The sequence below is a fragment of the Stigmatopora argus genome, chromosome 4 (assembly GCF_051989625.1).
Source record: "Stigmatopora argus isolate UIUO_Sarg chromosome 4, RoL_Sarg_1.0, whole genome shotgun sequence".
Classification (NCBI taxonomy): Eukaryota; Metazoa; Chordata; class Actinopteri; order Syngnathiformes; family Syngnathidae; genus Stigmatopora; species Stigmatopora argus.
Window position 1 is genome coordinate 8464948 of NC_135390.1, and position 15965 is coordinate 8480912.

The following is a 15965-nucleotide window of genomic DNA, read 5'->3' on the forward strand; positions in this document are numbered from 1 at the left end:
ATTCAAATATAATCGTCCTCTAGTGCCATCAATGGGCCTGCAATCTCATCATTCATTACCAGCCCTCCTTTAAATAGATGTATGTCACGGTGAATTCTTGCCACCGAGTTAATAAATGATGTAGCCCCAATGCTGTGCTGTTTTTTACCTTCTCTAAGTGCATATTGTAGGTATAACATTTTTGAAAACATCTACTACATTTGGCTTTTGCCTAATTCATTTAATGTTCAATGCATTTAACATTATTCAATGTAACACATGCATTCTTATGCATATTGTTTCAACCCAATCTGTATTGATTTTTCGGAATCGATGAAAACATGTACTCATCTGCGTCCATGTCTCTTTTTGTGTTGATTTATGTAGGATTTTGTTTTGAAGGCATTTATATTCAATGCATTTAACATTATTCAATGCAACACATGCATGCTTATGCATATTGTTTCAACCCAATCTGTATTGATTTTTCGGAATCGATGAAAACATGTACTCATCTGTGTCCATGTCTCTTTTTGTGTTGATTTATGTAGGATTTTGTTTTGAAGGTCCTGCACTGTCTTGAGAGCCCATCAACAATAACCAGAGCCAAAACATTTTTATTGCTTTTGATCCTGATAAAGGACAGCACTCGTACATTGGTACTTTGCTGTAAGCACAGGTAAATTATTTTATGATGATATTAAGTGGAACCTCTGTTTACCTCTAATGCGGGTAATGAACAATTCGGCCACAACAGTTCAAGTGCAGCTAAAACATCTAGTCCGTGCTTAGTCCTATATGTCTCTTGATTTTAAAAAGCACCAATTCTATGTATTTTGAGAATTCATACCATGATGGACACCGTTTGGAGAAAACTAATTTTTGTCGCTTGTATCTGCTGTCTTGTTCTTCAAATCAGGACCCTCCAGCTGTAGATTGGTAAATTGAGAGTATTGCTTTTGTTATTATTAGAAATGGATACAAAGTCCCCATTACCAGACCGCTGTGTTGAGCCACCATTCTTCCCGCACCTTTGAATAAGACTCTTACATAATTGAGCCCCAACCATTGGGATAGGATCTCATTCAGGCCAGGTCAGGTCATGCCACCCTCTTTTGTTTGAGGGTGATTCTCGTAACAAACGCCCCACACTTCTGTACAACAATCTCCTGCAAGATTTTAAGTCAAACAAGCTAACAGATACACTTTGTTTGCAAAATGGAGAAACACAATACTGAGTCAATACCCTTAAATTCCTTGATTGTGCCAAAAATCCTGTCTGTAAAGATTTTGATTGAAATTGGTAAAAGAGGGGGAATTTGAATTTATAGTTCTTTTCTACGAGACTTCCACTATTCAAGATATCAGTCGATGCGGCCCATTTGAACAAATTCAAAATTCAGCCAATGAATTAAGCCACTGTAAACAGGCTACATAAAGTCCTTGACGGATGCTTTTTGTAAGTCTAAACTGTTGAAAGCTGTCTGAAAAAATAGAGACCAAATCCAATTCTATGTGGACTAATACACTGCAGTCTAGGGAAAGGTTTGGTTCCTATCGGGCTGATTTATTGCACTATACATAACTTTGATGGGATTATATTTAACGGAATTGTCTTTCAAATGCACAAGTATTCCTTCAGTTCAACACAACACGTGAGATATCTCAAGCAGTCTGACTTAAAAAGGAATGCTTTCTTCATTAAAAAAAAACTGCCTGGGGTTGTTGGCAAGGCACTTGTACTCTGTGTAACCTATGCGCTAACTAGCACAGTAGCTGTGGGAATGATAATATAAACGTATGGACCCTGGACATTCATTTATTTCCTGCTGTATGTGGTAACTTTGCTTATACTTCAAATGGTTCATTAGCTGGTTGTCCCGCATTTCACCCCTCGCTGAGTTGCACTGGAACCGCGAAAGTGCATAGCCCATACCATGCAATGCATATGCATTCGTCTACTCTATAGGCTGCGAGTTCCCCTGGTGATTTAGGATCAGTTGGTCTTTCAACAAGAACTAGATGCTCTACATTATTGACATATACTAGATCCTTTTAACTAAGTCTGCCTCTCATTTTGCTTAACTCAAGATAAATGAGGTAACCAAGGTCAAAGGTCCAATCAGTTCCTTCCTCTGCTCTCCTGGCAGCCCCCACTGAGCGGTTTAGAAAATGAATTAATGAACTTAAATATGAACAATTGTAATATTATTTTTGAATTATAAATACATTCAATAATTGTTGTGTTGTTAATACAAATACATTTATGAACATACAAGGATAAAAACTGATACACACATGGGTTACGGCCCCAAGTAAAACTCTAAAGTTGATTCTTTATTTATCTCCGTAGTCTTTACTAATTGCATGGCATTGATGTTGATAGACGTCCGCGTCATTTAAACTGAGAAGACGGGCTCTGAATGCTAATATTTCACTACCATTGACAGTGCTGGATGTCCTATCCATTTTGACTGGAAGGGGCAAATGAACAAAACTTCATTCGTGCCTCCTAGGCAAAATGAATGGGACGTCTAGTGCTGTGACTGGCAGCCAATGGCATCAAATGGCCTGTAAGGTTAAAAAAAACAAAATAATAAGTTGTGCATGAAAGGTTTGATATCACATGTCACCATTGGAATCTTTATGGTGATATGAAGCTATATAAATAAACTTGACTCCTCTCTTGACCTCTCTCAACACGCAGTCACACTCAGTTTATCTTGATTTCCTCACGCGTCTTACATTCCTTTTCTTTGTCTTAGAGCTGTCAAAGTTGACCTGCCTGTCTCTCTCCCTCTGAGCACCCAGTGAGAGAAAGCTCCACACGCGCACACATCGTTTTCTCAGTCCAGCCTTCACCCGGCATGCTGTGTTTAATTAGCTCCACAGTGGCGTGAAAAATTGGGAGTGTGTTTGCATGATTTTGTCTGTGTACAACTTGTGCAAGCCTCACTTAGGAAATGTCAAAATTGCCAATGGGAGTGGTCTGCGATGACTTTCAACACTTAATCCCCCCCTCGTTACATACACACACACACGCAGACACCCGATGCGAGCCACTTGTCAAAATCTTTTTTGTGTGAACACCCCTACAATAACTGTCAGAAAGGTGGCGAGTTTGGTTTAGTAGGAAAAAACTGTCTACCAAGCTTACAAAGACAATTTGAGAGAAAAACATTTTAATAACTACGATTGTTATGGATCTAGCAAGCACAATAAGTATTGTTAAAGTTCACTCAGAGAGAATATTTTCATTGCTCCATCCTACATTCAACTGGCCAATTGCAGCTGTATTTGAAAGAGGCAGGGGTCCCCTTAATTATATATGCAACTTTTGCTGTATATATCTTGACTCCAAATGATTTATTATAAATTATTAATTGCTGTTCTATGACAAACTATTATAGAATAAACCAATTACTCATACATTCATTCATAATGAACTGAAGGACAATGGGGACGTACAGGATTATGTGGCTGTTTCATTGTTTTTTATACAAATGAATTCCCCATACTATGTAGATATACCTGATTTCATTCATAGTCAGGAAAAATACCACACTAGTAAGTCCTCCTCACCCACACCACAGACAATCTGAATGAAAAATGTTTAGAAATGAATATGGCCTTTAAACATGTTTTTGTTTGTTCCTGTGCTATGTGTGTGACTGTTAGTGCTTCGGTTAACCTTGTAACTCTGCTCTGAATTAGCAAATATAATTTCATTGATTGTTTGTCAATCCACTGTCAGACTTTCATGCTCCATCATCGTGGGTGCCTGTTGATTCATTGCCATTCTTTAGGTGTACACTTTTAATACACACGGTCTAATGTTAATTGTTCATTCTATCTTATTATTGTTGCTACCATCTAGAACCTATTTTAGCAGAACAATGATAAAATGGACAAAGCGGTTGAATGTATTTATTTTTTAATTATTTCATTTTCTATGTTACAACGTGGAAATATGTGGTTTTATAATGATCACTGCATTTCTGACAGACTTGTAATGTACCTGGAGAGAGACCTTCGTAAAACCACAACCCTTAGAGAGCACCTGAGCCAATCAGAATACCTGTCTCAGTGTCTGGACTTATTATCGGTTTATCTGAGGAATACTGCACCTCGTCTCCTGGGTACATGAACCAAAGTATATTGTTAATGACTTCATGTGTTTTCCACATGTTGGTAAAATATTCAAATTCAATATTTTTCTCCTAAAAAAGCACATTTTAATCCATTTAATTTCTCTCCTTTGCCAGAGGAAATTTTGTCTGCTTTGAAAGACATCATTGGAAGCAAGGACGCATCCCTATCTCAGAGCAAACAGCTTAAACACATGCTACCTTCTACATCTGTACTACTAGCACTTCTTTCATCACAGGTACCAAGGACAGTTGCGAGAGGGGGTATTCTGCCACCTTTTAATATTGCATTTAAATATTCTCCTTAATTGCTAATGTATATTTCTGTTGAGGAATTTTGGAATGGCCACTATACTAAAAAGTCTAAAGCAATTATCTACTCCATATGATTCTAACTTTTTAAAGAACCAAGTGGTAGACATGACACATGTACTGTATCTTTATTTTTTTCACCTCTTTACATGTTTTCACTCTTTCTGCCCCCATGTTTCAATGTTCTTTGCATTTGATGTCATAGTTATTTAATTTTTATGATGGAAATTACTTGTACAAGTTGTCTGATCTCAGTTTTCTGTCTACCCAATTCTAGACCTTGAGATCACATATTGTTACAGAGGAGTTCCTGATGAATTTGGGGTCGTTGCTGGTACGTGAGTTAGTTTGAAATATAATTTGCTTGAGTTTGATTTTTTTTTCCCCTGATCAAAAGATAAATTTGCATACTGATTCCAAATTGGGCAGAATTTTTTATTTTTACACAGCGTATTTACTTGCAAAGTTTTTATACTTTCCGACTATTATAACAATTGTAGCCATATCTGTTGTAACAGTAATGTTAATGAAACATTTTGGTACTGCTATTTATTCCATATATCATCATGTATCAATATTTAAAATTGCCGCCTTATGATGTAGTGATTCACTTGCTCGACTTTGGCGCTGACAGGTGCGAACTTGGTTCCCGCTGGTGGCGGTATGAATGGGAGTGCGAATGGTCGCAGCTAGGATAGGCTACGGCAACCCCCGCAACCTTTACGAGGATGCGCAGTACGGAAGATGAATGAATGAATGAATATTTAAAATGTTGCCAGCACATAGTATGTTGAGTACAGTATTTTTTGTTAGAAAAAAAGGGATTGTATAGTTTAAAAAACTGAGAACAGTTATGTATTTCGCAACCAATAATTGTAATTTGCTGTCCAAACTCAAGACAAATTGTATACCCCAGTGTTATTGATCCAATTCCAAATATCACCTAAAATATAATTGAGTCATCATATTGAATGTTTCTTTAATCCATGGTTTATGTCTTTGCTTCAGGAGAGTGTCACGCATGTACAGTCAAACCAAACAGGTTTCGTCAATCCAATGGGTAAGTTTATCAACCCTGACATGTTATGACATTTACCGTAATTTCACAGTTATAAACCTACATCAGGCGGCTCGGCGGCTGAGTGGTTAGCGTGTTGGCCTCACAGTGGGGGACCTGAGTTAAAATCCAGGTCGGTCTACCTGTGTGGAGTTTGCATGTTCTTCCCGGAAGCGTGGGTTTTCTCAGGCTACTCCGTTTTCCTCCCACATTCCAAAGACATGCATAGTAGGCTGATTGGACACTAAATTGCCCTTAGGTATGAGTGTGAGCGTGGATGCTTGTCCTTCTCCTCGGGCCCTGCGATCGGCTGGCCACTGGCCCGAAGTCAGCTGGGATAAGCTCCAGCACCCCGTGCGACCCTAGTGAGGATAAAGCGGTTCAGAAAATGAGATGAGATGAGAGATAATCCTACATCAAATTAAAACTGTTACCATATATTGTATAAACCCCTAGAAACACCACCAAATTATCTGGGCCTGTACATCTGTAATGTACTCGTGCAAAGTGTGCTGTAATATGAATCCCTAATTCAAATTGTTATGGGAATTTTACTCAATGGCTGCTATTGATGGTGATAGATGTCCAATCTATTTTAATGGGAGGACTGAAGATGATTATTTTCTTATCACCATTGGAGGCAATGAAATATGATTGCCATCCCCTTCTAACTTAAATGGATTGGACGTCTTTCAAGGTCAACACAATCACCAGGTAAGGTTTTTGTGTTCTCTGGGCCAAAGAGGAAAAGGAACATCCAGATTTCAAAGGCTAACATTTATGATGATGTTAATTGTGTGTGTGAGCTCTCTGATGCCTGTTGATGTCCAACTAAGGCACAGTATTTGTAATGACCTGTCTTTGCTGCTTATCAATGACTAATGACAAATCTATTCGATATCTTGAGATGACAGAAATGTATTTTTTTCGGTTAGGTACAACAATTTCTGACGAGTGGATTAGGAGCACGTTGTCCATTGTGGAGGTGCTTAGTCCGCACCATGGTCTCATTAGTCCATATCGAAATGTTGTGAGTATGATACCAATTCAGCCCAGTTATTTTTTTGGAATGATATTTTGCATTATTAAAAAAATAAATGATACGACTTTATCTGTAGGTAATAAGCATTTGTTCTAACAGGTCAAAGCCAGCAAACTTTTCTGGGTTTTAGTTTCGCTGTTTGTTTTTCAGTCCAATAAATCTGTCTGTTGATGCTGAGAGGACAGAGTTGCAATTAGGCTAGACATTAACTACCGAACCCACATTCATCAGAAATGTGTGTACTCTTCTGCGAGTGTGTGTTAACTGTGTGCGTATATTTGTGCGTGCATGTAGAAGCGCATGTGATGGGACAACCACATTGTGTTTAATGACTATTGACAAATAGGAGTGCAGCTCTGCAGGAAACATACAGAACTGAGGGAGAGAAATTAGATGAACAATAATGGAAAGAGGCAAAGATGGAGATGGTCAATAGCTCAGGAAGACATTTTAATTACCACCAGCCAATTCACATGAGGTTTTATTATTATTACTGCTCCACATGGGGAGTACAAATTAGGCCAATTCGATTTATGCGGGGGGGACGTCTGAAAGCAAGGGATGAGATTTCTCCAGTTTACCTTAAAAAATTACATCAAAAAATACTGAATATCTGCAATGCTATATAATTGCTGCAAACGCAGTATACTAAGACAAAATTTGAAGGGAAATATTAATGTATAATTTTTCCAAAGTTGTGAACTGTGCTTTCTATTCGTTTTGGGTACTCGGACGTTTGGTCGCCGGACGTTTGGTCGCCGGACGGTTGGTCGCCCGGACGTTTGGTCGCCCGGACGTTTGGTCGCCGGACGTTTGACAACATGACAGAGAGTTTACTGTTGAAACCAGCTCTCAAAATTATATTCATGAGAGAGAGAGTTTAATATCTAAATATCTACTGTTGAAACTAGCTCTCAAAATTATATTCACCCGGGCGACCAAACGTCCGGCGACCAAACGTCCGGCGACCAAACGTCCGGGCGACCAAACGTCCGGCGACCAAACGTCCGGTCACGTTCGTTTTGCACACGCATTTGAAAAAATTGGGATTTTTAACCTAAAACTTTGATCAGTAGTGTAAATACCACAAAACTATATTGTTGCAACCTGTAAACTTAACTCAACTTGTAAAAATAATAATAATAATAATAATCTAGACACTTGCAGTGGAAACCTGTGGTAGTTTCTGAATCAATAATGTTTTAAAATGATAAATCCATTCTTGTTAGGAACATATAAATAATCTACTGTCATCCAAAGTATCGCAAGGTGTCACAATATTGATATAGAGTATTGTCACGCCCCTATTGGTATGTCCCTTGTTGACAGTGTGACCTTCCTCAGGAACCTTGTAGCGGAACTTCGTTGCTTGTTGTTAACTGAGTGTATTTCATTCAATGTCATGGTCAAGGATAAACAAGCACTGATGTGTTTTTGTTTTCGTGCCTCTAAAAGGTTGCTGATTCTATCATGCCTCCTCTGACAACACTGGTCTTCAGCAAAAACGGTGAGAGACTTGATTGATTTTTCTGAAGAGCTTGCTGTCTATAACAAGTCAATTGCCACATCTTGTAGAAAGTTTAACCCTTTAGAACAGGTGGGGGGCGGAAACAACACATCATTCTAAAAGAATTACACACCGTCTTTTTTTCGTGATTTCTACTGTGTTAGTGCCTCGTGGTAACATGTTTTCTAATTTACAATTAATGTAGAATTATAACATATCTGGTGTTATGATGTGCAAATATATGCATGGTGTGTCATGCATAACGTGGTTTAATATTCAGTGGTCTCAATTAATTGTTTGATGTCCTGAGGAGTTTTGCATTTTGGCATGATTATTGCCTCAAATTACCTAGATAAATGACAAAGATGGTGTTTTATTGTCAAGTATCATTTAGTAAATTAGAATAATTTATATTGTCACTTTAGAAGCAACATTTATTTTGTAGAAGAATATGTAGACTTCAACCATGTTCACATTCAGTGTTTGAAATTTTTTTGCTATCCGCCTGCTTTTATTGTTTCCTCATCTGTTTATTGGCTTTTAGAAGAGTGGTCTGCATTTGTGTTAAGGATCCTGTCAGATCTCAGTCTGATCTTGGTAGACCACGAAGATGATTGTGATGTCAATACAAAGAAGATAGGTGAGACTAAGAAAAAAAAAGGAGAGATGGAAAAAGAAGAAAGTCCCTCCAAACACCTTTGCGATCTTTTCACTGAAACTCTGTTTCCAAGGTTTGTGTGGCTCATAATTTGGGGTTTAATCACTCATTTTTTAGAATTTGTGTCTGTCAAGACCTTGTTTCTCTATCTTGCAGCTCTACAGTACAAGAAATAATTTAGCAGAGTATTTCATGCACATTACTTCTGCTCCTCTTATAGTTGTTCAGTATAAGTGTCTTTACTGTGTAGGGTACAAATAATCAGCACATCATTGCTTTCTTTAAATGACAAAAAATGGTAAAATATCAAATCAGGCTCGATAATGTTTGTGTTCGCAATATCAAATTCTTTCTGTGTGAAGATAAATATTGTTTGATCTTTTTAGCCAAGTTGGTCGGAAAGCTGTATAAGCACTGTACAATATTTGTACTAACAACAGTGTGAGTCATTCATATTCAAACTAATTCTGAGGTGTGGGACTTGTTCCCAGAAATAGAAATAGAATCGGAGTGACCCGGTCCAGGTTTTTGCACCCCCCAATTTAGCACAGTTAGTTTAACCAATGAGGATTCTGCTAAAACAAGCACCACCTGGCTGCAATTCACTAATTAAACTTGTAAGACTCCAGACTCGTGAAAAAGTGTCCTCTTAGTTCCCTTGAATTGGGATGATTGCTATTCCATATTCCTAAAATCATGCATTGTGTCCAGGTATGAATCTCTTCTATGCGCAGCTGAGCCAATTTCACTCTACGCCCTGAAGTTGCTGGTGACTATGACTGAACACAGCTCACAGATGTGCCGGTAAAGTGCAAACCTAAGAGCTGCATATTTATTGCCAAAGGCGTGTATAATTGGGCGTGAGGGAACATAAAATGTAGTGCTTGCAGTTTGAGATTTTGGGTTTAATTCCTTCTAAAAATGATATGAATGTGAATGTAAGAGGTTGTGTTTCTCCCCCGTGATGTTTTTTGCCACCAGTCAAAGGTGATGTTTGTCTTTGTACCGAAGACAACTTGGATACATAGATACAACAACACATTTTGACAATCTTCCTTTTTCCTTGCATTTTTTGTTGATTGTTAATTGTCTATCAACTCCCCTTGAAAAGGGGTATTCAAAAGTGCAGGGACATACCACAGTTGGATACACAGTACATACTATATAACTACAAGTAATATTATAAAATTGTTGTCAATTTTATTTGAGGGATTCCCTTTAGGGATCAAATGCACCAAGTAACCAATTAGACTGGACAAGGGTGACAGGACAGAATAGGGAAGGTTAGGTCAGCGGGCAGTGCAACTTATAGTATGTTGGGTAGCGAATCCAATATTGTGTCTAATCACCCCTAAGAATTAACTCTTTTATCGTTTTTCCCATGTGTTTTGGCTCATTGATTAGTCCGTTTGCATGTATTTTTCTATATTGACGTCACCGTTAATTTTGCTCTTGTCATTATGCTGTTCATCAGGTAAATCTCTTTCAGGGGATGAATTGCGATCATACTTTTGTAAATGTCAATCTGTTTTCATTAGTTCGAGGTTATTCTCTTTTCAGCATATTTCAACCTGGTCTTTGTGGACATGTTAAACAGCCGTGGACTGTTTCCAATTTTTGTGCAATGCCTCAGAGCGTCCATCTTCTCTCAACTTGGAAATGGTTTCTTTTTCACGGACGGACAGCTAGCACTGAGCTTTTCAGGTTATTTAGAGCTCAATTGTCAAACTGAACGCAGACATTTAGTGCTTTTTCTTGTATGAATAATAATATGTATTTCCACCTGGAAACAAAAGATGAAATGTTCACTGCTGTGTCTGTCTGTCTTTGTGCACTCACTCGAATCCACTTTTGGGTGTTTCTATTTAGGAGATGTGGCCTGACCACAGCTGTCTCTGAGTCTTGATTCCCACTTGACTGTCTTCTCTTCTAAGTCACACTAGAAAGATGCAGGAAAAGGATCAGGATATTAGGACACCACCAGAAAATAGGAGACACACAGAAATACTGTGGATATAGACCAATTGTGGGGACTGAGGAAAATGTCGATAAAGGTTTCATGGACAGGTGCACAAACTCTTAGTTCTGAAGAATTGATGTACACCCGTATGGGTGGATTGGCTTATCTATTTCTGTGAAACCTATCTCAATTTGTTGTGTGCAGCTTGTTGCTGCCTCAAAAATAGATTGGGCCTGTATTTTTAGCACAATATAGAGTCACTTCTAGGCCACTTCTGAAAAGTGCTGCACTGTACCTGCCTGGTTTATTGGCAGTGATTATCTAAAGTGGTCATGATGTGTCTTATCAAAAAAAGTCATTTTCAATAATAGGGCTCTTAAGGGGGAAATATTGCAGCTCATTGTCAGTTTAATCTCAATTGATAGCATCCATGATTGTTACCAATCGAGTATGTCCTCTCCAAATTGCCTATTTAGTGTTTCCCACGTATTTGTTTTAAGTTCCACCTCTTATCATTAAGGGCTCTTCCTCAGCTCCATCTATCCTTTCCCAACCTGGTAGTTTGCTCTCCGTGCTTAGTATGCCAAATACTTTTCTTATCAGTAACATTACTCTCTTTCCAACTCCTCTTCTGACTCTCCTCATCAACTCCTTCCTTGACACAAGTAGACTGACGTGAACTTCGCAAATTGGTGTCAGCACGCTCCCATCTACATCTGTTTTCCTCTTGCTCGTTTTTGTCAGAAATTATTAACAATATTTAACATTTTTCCCCTTTTCACTTCTCTCTTTTCTCTCTCTCTCTCTCGTCAGCTCTAATTTATTAACACGAGTCCACACATCTCTCCTTCTCGGTGCCCTCGCTCCGCAATGCTCTCTCCATCTCTATGGTTATACAATCAGAAATTAAATTGCCTGGCCCTTGGTTAGATAAGTGTGGCTATGAAGCCAGCCGAGTGGTAATTAGATGGTAAATTGGGGACGTTAATGTTAGGAAAGCTGCCTGCTGTCTCTCTCTGCATTATCACAGTCCAGACACACCTTCAAACAATTACATTTACTATGACCTTTAGCCAAAGAACCTCATGCTGTGTGTGTGCGTGTGTGTGTATTAAATGTCCTTATCTGTGTGTCTGTGTGTGTGAGCATATTGCCACACAGAAAAGCCTACAAAAACCCTGTTTGCCCAAAAAAAGGTTGGGAGTAAATGATTATTTTCTAACATCATTCCTGAATTATGATTTACTTCACTATTTGATTTTCTAAGGCTAAAACACTAATCAATGTTCTTTAATAACTTGTTTTGGTTTGCAGAGGACGCATCATACTGATAGAGATTTGTTAGCCTACTGTTTTTAGCTATTATATGAAAAGACGATGTCAAAACATGTTTTTTCTGATTTAATCAGCCATTTTGTACAACGCAACTACGTTTTTTGTTTTGACAACCTTGAGTTCTCTAACCACTTCCAAACCTTGCGCTAATCGCGGCAAAGAGGCACGAGCTACAAACGTGGTATCACCAAGACCGCACACCTGAGTTAATATAATGGTGGAGTGCAAAACGGCTCTTGTAAATAGGTCAATTTCTATTAAAAAAAATCTCTTTGAAAGAGAAGCAAATATTCATTCAGTCATGTTCTGAACTGCTTATTCTCACAATGGGTGCAGGGGGTGCTGGAGCATATCCCAGCTGACTTCGGGCACGAGGTAGGGGACACCCTGAATTGGTGGCCAGCCGATCGCAGGGCACAAGGAGACGGACAGCCATTCATGCTCACACTTTTTTGAATGTGTGAGGAAACCAGAGTACCCGGAGAAAACCACGCAGGACCAGGGAGAACATACAAACTCCACACACGAGGACCGACCTGGATTCGAACCCAGGACTCGAGAACTGTGAGGCCGATGCGCTAAGCACTCATCCACTGAGAAGCCAGTTGACTGGAGACATAGGAGTGCACTAGAATTAAATAAACAAAACCTTAATTGTTTAAATGTAGGGTTAAACTTGAAATTCTAAGAAAAACAAACCTAATTGGGGAAAGAATGGATGGGATAACAAGATGTGACAACACTTAACAGACAAAGAGGAATTAGAAATGCAATAAATGAACAGAAGATAGATACATGGTAGAATAAAAGGGCGGCTGAGGAGCTGATGAGAAAACACATGAGACACTGAATAAGTTTCCATTTACAATAAGGAAATAAATAGAAATGCTTGCACTGTACATTTTTCATGTATTACTAAATTATGTCATTTTTTATTTTCTATAATCCTTTTGTAATTTTTGTTTTTAGAATCATCATTGACAATGGAATCCTTCCAACAGTCTTGAAGCTCATTGGGGTAAGAAATTTCATAACAGCTTATATTGTTGACGTGTAAATACATCTTTAACATTATAAATTGTACTAGATCGCATTTGATTGTCTACTTATTATTTGTGGCTTTTTACTGAACAGTGGCTGTCGTACTTTATATTATAGTTCAGAGTAAGGGGGTCCTCATTGTTATTTCTTTCCCACTTGCTCCCCATAACCTTCATATTTATTTATTTATATATAATTATAAATATGTAAATTCCTGCAGTGGTTTCAGCCCTTTAAAGTACATATTGTTGAACCTGGACCATGCTATGAAACTTTCAAACAGGCAAGCACTCTGAGGTTTACTAGTGAGGTACTTTTTTTTTTACTGACCTTTCATGGTTCCGTGCATACAGTCTATTTCACCTGTCAACAAATGCACTGTAGTTTTCCTTTTTTGTTAGCATCAAATGCATGCTCAATTCCAGGGAGCAATCAACAATGCATTTCCACCCGCACACGCATGCACATCCACATCCACATCCACATCCACATCCACGTCCTCTCTAAATAATCACTGTTCTGCATGGCTGGCTGCCCCGGTTCCGACTAGCTGATTCAGAATGTTAAACACCCTTACCCGACAGCCTGATTAAATCCGCGCTTGATTGTTTACCCCTTCTGAGCTGGCCATGTCGGGATCTATTAGTGTTTCCTATATGGCTTTTGCTTGCTTGGATTGATTTCTACTGCCTGAGTCACCCTGATCTGGATTGATTGTAGCCGTCACTGGTGATCACGAAAGTCGCTTAATTGTATTTGTCCAAATGATGAAGTAGTTCTGCTGCAGACATGAAGAGACTCCAGAATGCAGAGCAAACTTCACAATTGGTTTCAGTGCCCGAGGACACTGAAAAGCATTTGGAGTGGGCTAATTTGATTGATATCCAGTGTGACTCTGATGATCAGTTTGCAGCTCACACTATCGGCCCTCTTTTTGTTGATTGGCCCCATGAAACCCAGCGTGAAATGCGGCATGAGTTTATTTTCGTGCCAATGCAGACCTCGGCAACCGTGTCTTGGAATTTGGTAGCCTGGTCTGCGCCATGATGTTTTCTTGCAGAAATGCCCGCAAGTGACAACTCACAGGACCGCCAAAGAAGGTCTGAGTTTTTGCTTTAGACATTGGGTAGAACATTGGTTTTACCTTTGATGTATGGACAGGCAGATGCAGACGCATTATACAAAGTACTAATAATAATGATTTAAAAAAAAAAACTGGCAGCCCGGTGGAAGAGTGATTAACGGGTTGGTCTCACAGTTCTGGCAGGAACTTGCTGTGTGTGGAGTTTGCATGTTCTCTCTGCGATTGCATGGGTTTTGTCTGGGTACTCCAGTGTGAACCTGAATGGCTGTCCGTCTCCTTTTGCCCTGCGATTGTCTTGCAAGCAACTCAGGGTGTCCCCCTCCTGGTACCCCTAGTTGGCTAGGTTGGGCTCCACCGCACCCGCAACCCTTGTGAGGATGCGCGGTACAGATGATGAATGAATTTCAATCTCTTTCATTTATCGGAAATACAGCATGCAACAAACCCAACATTTTTTGTACAAATTAATTCACCGCACAAATGCACACCCTGTAAGCTTTTTGAGTCAGTTGTGGGCACCAGAGAAACTTTTTTACTTTTTCTGTTTCTTTTGCCTTCATTCTGTTGTCCCATTTAACTTTTTTTTTAATTTATAATAAATAATAGTTCCTTTTTCAGGGTTACTTATCTTTCACAGTCAGAGGTTTGAGTTTTAACTTGTTCTTTTGGTGGTTGAGGAGTTCTCCTTATTAATCGTCTGTCAAATTTGGCCTGTGAATCCCTTTGAGACATTATTGTGATTACGTCCCATATGAATAAATGTTACTTGATTACTGGCTGCTAGGTGACTTCAAAGTTTGGTCCAATTTGAGAATGTCCTGGTGACCAACAAGGTTACGTGACGACAAATCAAGTCATTGAAGGCGCGTTCACTTTGAGAAAGTTTTATCACGGCTTGCCTCTTTTCTTTAGGAAGCCTACATGTTCTGTCATTCTGGATATTGCTATTCCTTTGTTGGGGGTTGTTGTCCAATTTGGTTTCTTCAAAGTTCAAGTGTGTGTTCCTCAGCTGTGAAGTCACAGTCATTGCTTTCTGCGTTATTCAACTTTGTCCTCTATGGCTAATTAGCCAATGAAGATCAAAACAAATGTGCTTTGTCATTTGTTGTTCCTGACAGGCAAGTGGTTTAAGGTGCAACTTGATGTAATTGCCTCCCGCCTCAGGCTACTGCACATGATGAGCACCAGCCAGGCTTATCAGACCATACACAGATCATACTGATGCACACAGACCCCGCAGGCAGGACTGGTGTATCTCACAAAGGATCAAATCCTGAAATGAGGGCAGCAGAAGAAGTGTAGTAGGAGAGTCTAAAACGAGAGGATGGGGATAAAGAGGACAGTAGTGAATGTTTGAGAAGATGGGAGGTGGGAGAAAACTTTAAGCTAAGATATTTTCCTGGCGATTTGTAATTACAAAAAAATATTGGTCAATTTTGTTTATCCCAGAATTTATCCACCCTCCCCTACCAGGCTTATTAAAAAAAACGCAATGTTTACACTCAAGGCACAGTTTCGTCAATCATTCCTAAATTGACAGGTTTTGCAGTCTCGCATAATTAGATACAAAGTATGTTGAAAGACTATTGAAACAACAGGCAATTGAATGGAACGGACCAGTGTGGGTGAGAAACAATCAATACATTAGAAACATTTCACATATTATTAAGTATGATGGAAAAGTATCTCAGAGAGGGTTTTACAGTAGTCCTTGTAAAATATGCCTGAGGCATTATGTTGTAGATAGGCTTACCAAAAATGTGTATATATATATATATATATATATATCTCCCATCTCGTTTTCTGAACCGCTTTATCCTCATTAGGGTCGCGGGGTGTGCT

General features: G+C 39.0%; 1 protein-coding gene across 1 annotated transcript in view; it reads left to right on the forward strand.

Annotated features, from left to right (window-relative positions):
* ulk4 (unc-51 like kinase 4) overlaps window positions 1-15965 on the forward strand; it is a 72739-nt gene that overhangs the window by 27775 nt on the left and 28999 nt on the right. The window contains exons 22-31 of the mRNA XM_077599753.1: window positions 531-658; window positions 3985-4118; window positions 4245-4366; window positions 4717-4773; window positions 5448-5499; window positions 6432-6526; window positions 7994-8045; window positions 8590-8776; window positions 9415-9507; window positions 12968-13016. Of these exons, the coding sequence (XP_077455879.1) occupies window positions 531-658; window positions 3985-4118; window positions 4245-4366; window positions 4717-4773; window positions 5448-5499; window positions 6432-6526; window positions 7994-8045; window positions 8590-8776; window positions 9415-9507; window positions 12968-13016 (969 nt within the window). The remainder of the gene's footprint in view (window positions 1-530; window positions 659-3984; window positions 4119-4244; window positions 4367-4716; window positions 4774-5447; window positions 5500-6431; window positions 6527-7993; window positions 8046-8589; window positions 8777-9414; window positions 9508-12967; window positions 13017-15965) is intronic.